This window comes from Vigna radiata, unplaced genomic scaffold, assembly GCF_000741045.1.
Source record: "Vigna radiata var. radiata cultivar VC1973A unplaced genomic scaffold, Vradiata_ver6 scaffold_503, whole genome shotgun sequence".
NCBI lineage: Eukaryota > Viridiplantae > Streptophyta > Magnoliopsida > Fabales > Fabaceae > Vigna > Vigna radiata.
The window spans coordinates 25,482-30,530 of NW_014541964.1; the positions used below are offsets into that span (position 1 = coordinate 25,482).

The following is a 5,049-nucleotide window of genomic DNA, read 5'->3' on the forward strand; positions in this document are numbered from 1 at the left end:
GGAACCAAAGCTTGATCTTCCTCCCTTCTATGGTAGAGATAATGTTGAGGAATATTTTGAGTGGGAGATGAAGGTTGAACAAATTTTTGAATGCTACCACATTGATGATAGGAGGAGAGTGACTTTAGCCACCTTGACCTTTCAAGGTGCAGCCCTCTATTGGTGGACATCCATCATGAGAGANCAAAGGATGCATGGTGACTACACAATTCAATATTGGAATGAGCTGAAAGCAGCCTTACACAAGCGACATGTCCTGGCCTACTATGCAAGAGAAGTCATGGACAAGCTTCATCGACTTCAACAAAGAAACATGAGTGTTGAGGAATACAAACAAAAGTTAGAGTTACTCATGTTGAGAGNTGGGATCAAAGAAGAGGAGAGATTCCCCATAGCTAGATTCCAGAGTGGATTAAACTATGACATTCGAGATAAGGTAGAACTTTTACCTTACTTAGATCTAAATGATTTTGTCCAGCTATGTGTGAGAGTAGAAGAACAAAATAGGAGAAAAGCTTCCACCAAGAGAACCTACCCTACCACATNATCATATAAGAGAGATTTTAAGAGGGAGGGTAGCTTTCCAAGATATGAGGAAACAAAGGAGAGAGAGCGAGAAAGACCACAAGACAAGCTCAAAGGCAAAGATAGAGAGCTAAAAANAGACAAAGAAAGCTATAAGGGAAAAGAACAAAGGACTTCAAGAGAGCCACCTAGAGATACCAAGGGTAGAGAGACTAGATGTTTCAAATGTGGAGCAAGAGGACANTATTCAAATGAGTNTCACTTCAAAAAGTCAACCTATATCCTTGAACATGAGAGTCCAAGTGAGGAGTCCTCTTCTAGCGCATCTGAGTTGTCCTCATCTGAGGAGGAACATGAAGCTCCACCTTGTGATGGAGATCTTCTCATGGTTAGAAGACTCCTTGAAGCAAAGCATGATGAGTTAGAACAGACTCAACGAGAAAACCTCTTCCACACTCGCTGTAAAGTTCTTGATAAAACCTGTTCTATGATTGTGGATAGTGGTTCTTGTTGTAATTGTTGTAGCTCTAGAATGGTTGAAAAGCTAGGCTTAACTCCTAACCCTCATCCTAACCCTTACAAACTTCAATGGATAAAAGAGGATGAAGGAATAGTTGTTAAGGAACAAGTAAGTGTTCCCATTTCCATAGGCAAGTATGAAGATCAAATCATTTGTGATATTGTTCCAATGGAAGCGGGTCACATCTTACTTGGACGGCCTTGGCAATTTGATAAACAAGCTTTGCATGATGGAGTCACCAACAAGATAACCATTCAACATAAAGGCAAAAAGATTATCTTGAGCCCTCTTACACCATCACAAGTGCGAGAGGACCAAATAATACTTAAGAAGAAGTTGGATGGTGAGAAAAAACTCCACTCTACCAAAGTTTCCAAAGAGAAAAAGTTGAGTTTGGTCGAATGTGCCTCAACCAATGAAGTTGTCCCACCAAACTCTTCTAAAAATCTTTTCCTTGGACAACCTCACTTTCTTCTCTATTGTAAGGAGGCAATTCTTTCCATAAATCATCCACTTGAGTCTCATCCAAAGGGGTTACAAAAGCTTTTGCAAGAGTTTGATGATTTATTTCCTAAAGAGGTTCCAAGTGGATTACCACCTGTTAGAGGAATTGAACATCAAATTGATTTGATTCCTGGTGCCAGCCTTCCCAATAGGCCAGCTTATAGGACTAACCCCACAGAAACCAAAGAGATAGAGAAGCAAGTTAATGATTTATTGGGAAAAGGGTGGATACAAAAGAGCCTCAGCCCTTGTGCGGTGCCAGTATTGTTAGTCCCTAAGAAAGATGGTTCTTGGCGAATGTGTACAGATTGCAGGGCTATTAACAACATTACAGTCAAGTATAGGCACCCTATTCCTAGATTGGATGATATGTTAGATGAATTACATGGAGCAAACATGTTCACCAAGATTGATCTTAAAAGTGGATATCATCAAATCAGAATTAAAGAAGGAGATGAATGGAAAACCGCTTTTAAGACCAAATTTGGCCTTTATGAATGGTTAGTCATGCCTTTTGGCTTAACAAATGCTCCTAGTACCTTCATGCGCTTAATGAATCATGTCCTTCAGGAATACATAGGCAGTTTTGTTGTCGTCTACTTTGACGACATCCTCATCTATAGCAAAGGTCTTAAAGAACATCTTCACCATGTTAGGAAAGTCTTGATTTTGCTTAGACAACACCACTTATTTGCCAACTTCGAAAAATGTACCTTTTGTCAACAGAGTGTTATTTTTCTAGGCTTCAAAGTGGGAAAAGAAGGTGTACATGTTGATCCTAGCAAAATCAAAGCTATCCAAGAGTGGCCTATCCTAAGAACAGTAGGAGAGGTAAGAAGTTTTCTGGGTCTAGCAGGTTTCTATAGACGTTTTGTAGAAAATTTCTCAACCATTGTTGCTCCCCTCAATGAACTTTTAAAGAAGGAGGTGCCATTGAAATGGGATGAAAAACAAAGTCTAGCCTTTGAGACCTTGAAGCACAAGTTAACACATGCACCCATTCTACATTTACCTGATTTTTCCAAAGCTTTTCAAGTAGAATGTGATGCTTCTGGGGTAGGAATAGGAGCTGTGCTTATACAAGAAGGTCACCCTATAGCTTATTTTAGTGAAAAACTTAAAGGGCCTACATTGAACTATCCTACCTATGACAAAGAACTTTATGCCCTTATTCGAGCATTTAAAACTTGGGAGCATTACTTGGTGTCTAAAGAGTTCATCATCAACATTGACCATGAATCTCTCAAGTATATTAAAGGGCAAGGAAAGCTGAACAAGCGACATGCAAAGTGGATCGAGTACCTTGAGCAGTTTCAATATGTCATCAAACATAAAAAGGGGAGTACTAATGTTGTTGCGGATGCTTTATCTAGAAGACATGCATTACTAGTTACTCTAGGATCACAAATACTAGGTTTTGATGACATCAAACAACTTTATGACACTGACACTACCTTTGCATCCATTTATGCATCTTGTCTTAAGAAGCCATTCAACGGATTCTACATTTCTGAGGGATATCTTTTTAATAAAGGAAAACTATGTATACCCCAAGGATCCATTCGAAAGCTTCTTATCAAAGAAAGTCATGGAGGAGGACTCATGGGCCATCATGGAGTTGATAAAACTCTTCATACTTTGAAAAACAAATTTTATTGGCCACACATGAGGATAGATGTCCAAAAGCATTGTTCTAGTTGCATAACTTGTTTACAAGCTAAGTCTAAAGTAATGCCTCATGGACTCTACCTTCCTCTTCCAATAGCTAGTACCCCTTGGGAAGATATTAGTATGGATTTTGTCCTAGGACTACCAAGAACTCAAAAGGGGTTTGATTCAATCTTTTTGGTAGTTGATAGATTTAGTAAAATGGCTCATTTCATACCTTGCCACAAAGTTGATGATGCTAGCTACATAGCAAAACTCTTCTTTAAAGAAGTAGTCAAATTACATGGCTTACCCAAAACTATAGTTTCTGATAGAGATGTTAAGTTCCTTAGCTATTTTTGGAAAACACTTTGGGCCCAGCTAGGAACTAAACTACTATTTTCTACTACATGTCACCCACAAACTGATGGGCAGACNGAAGTAGTAAATAGATCTCTATCCACTCTATTAAGGGTAATATTGAAGGGCAATATTAAAAATTGGGATGATCATCTACCTCATATAGAGTTTGCTTATAATAGAGTAGTTCACAAAACTACTAAACTTTCTCCTTTTGAGGTTGTTTATGGTTTTAACCCTCTCACACCTCTTGATTTAATTCCTCTTCCAGAATCATCTTCTTTTCTTCATAAAGAAGGTTTTTCTAAAGCGGACTTTATCAAAAAGTTGCATGAAAAGGTTAAAATTCATATTGAAAGACAAACTCAAAAATATTCTGAATACAACAAAAAAGGGAGAAAACAAGTAATCTTTAAAGAGGGAGACTTAGTTTGGCTTCACTTGAGAAAGGAAAGATTTCCTTCTCAACGTAAATCCAAATTAAGCCCTAGAGGTGATGGTCCTTTCAAAGTTATCAAAAANATCAATGATAATGCATATCAGTTAGACCTTCCTGAAAGTTATGGCGTCAGTCCTACTTTTAACATTTGTGACTTAATTCCTTTCACAGGAGATGCCCAACAGGATGTCCAAGATCTGAGGACAGATCTTTTTCAAGAGGGAGGGACTGATGGAGGACCATCCAAGCTCAACATAGGACCCTTAACTCGAGCCATGTCCAAAAGAATACAAGAAGAAGAGGGAGTTCTCACAACTTTATTCTTATGGAGTATTAATTACTAAACACCTCTTTCTCTTTACTAAATAAACTTTACATTGTTTGTAGGACATTAATAAAGGTTGGAAAGCATGCCTATGCATCTTAGGAAGGCTGCCAAGAAGGACAACCAAGGAATCACAAAAGGCAGCCAGATAGCGCCCCAGCGCCCTCTCCAGGGCGCCCTAGCGCCCTCTCCAGGGGCGCCGAAGTGCACGACGGTAAACCAACAGCTTCATCTTCTTCAAATGCTTGGCTGAGCTGGCAGTTGTAGCTTGCTTCCCAAGCTTCTTCCACCTGTTTTACAGCACGTGCATCTTAGAATAGCTTGCACAACACGTCTTAGAAGCTCTCCTTCATCTATAAATAGAGAGTTTCATCATTTGTAAATTCAACTTTGAATTGATAATGAAATGCTGTTGAGATTTCTCCAGATATTCTTTTCAGAGTTCAAACACTTTGTGCCTATTCTGCACATTCTCCTCTAGCTTCCTTCCCTCTTGGAAGGCTTTCGGAGCTTGAGAATCCTTGCTTCTTCCACACACCTTCATTGAAGCCTTCATCAAACACCTTCCGTGCTTCTTGTTGCACCTTCATTCCGCTGCCATCTCTGGACTTGGAGGCTGTTGGTGATTGAATTCCAAGGATGCTTCCATCACCATGTTAACTCCTTGCTCTCCAAGAATCTTACTTATCAATAATGCATAAGGTAAGTAAATTGATCTGCTCAATGCAA

The 5,049-nt window shown here is 39.2% G+C and overlaps 1 protein-coding gene across 1 annotated transcript; it reads left to right on the forward strand.

The window, feature by feature from the left end:
* The first annotated feature begins 52 nt into the window (after positions 1–52).
* LOC111240712 lies at positions 53–4,339 on the forward strand. Its single transcript, XM_022776259.1, has 5 exons — positions 53–1,264; positions 1,601–1,850; positions 2,292–2,938; positions 3,065–3,825; positions 3,982–4,339. Exons 1-5 carry the CDS (start codon positions 68–70, stop codon positions 4,337–4,339), a joined length of 3,213 nt encoding a protein of 1,070 aa, XP_022631980.1. The 5' UTR covers positions 53–67.
* The last annotated feature ends 710 nt before the right edge of the window (positions 4,340–5,049 follow it).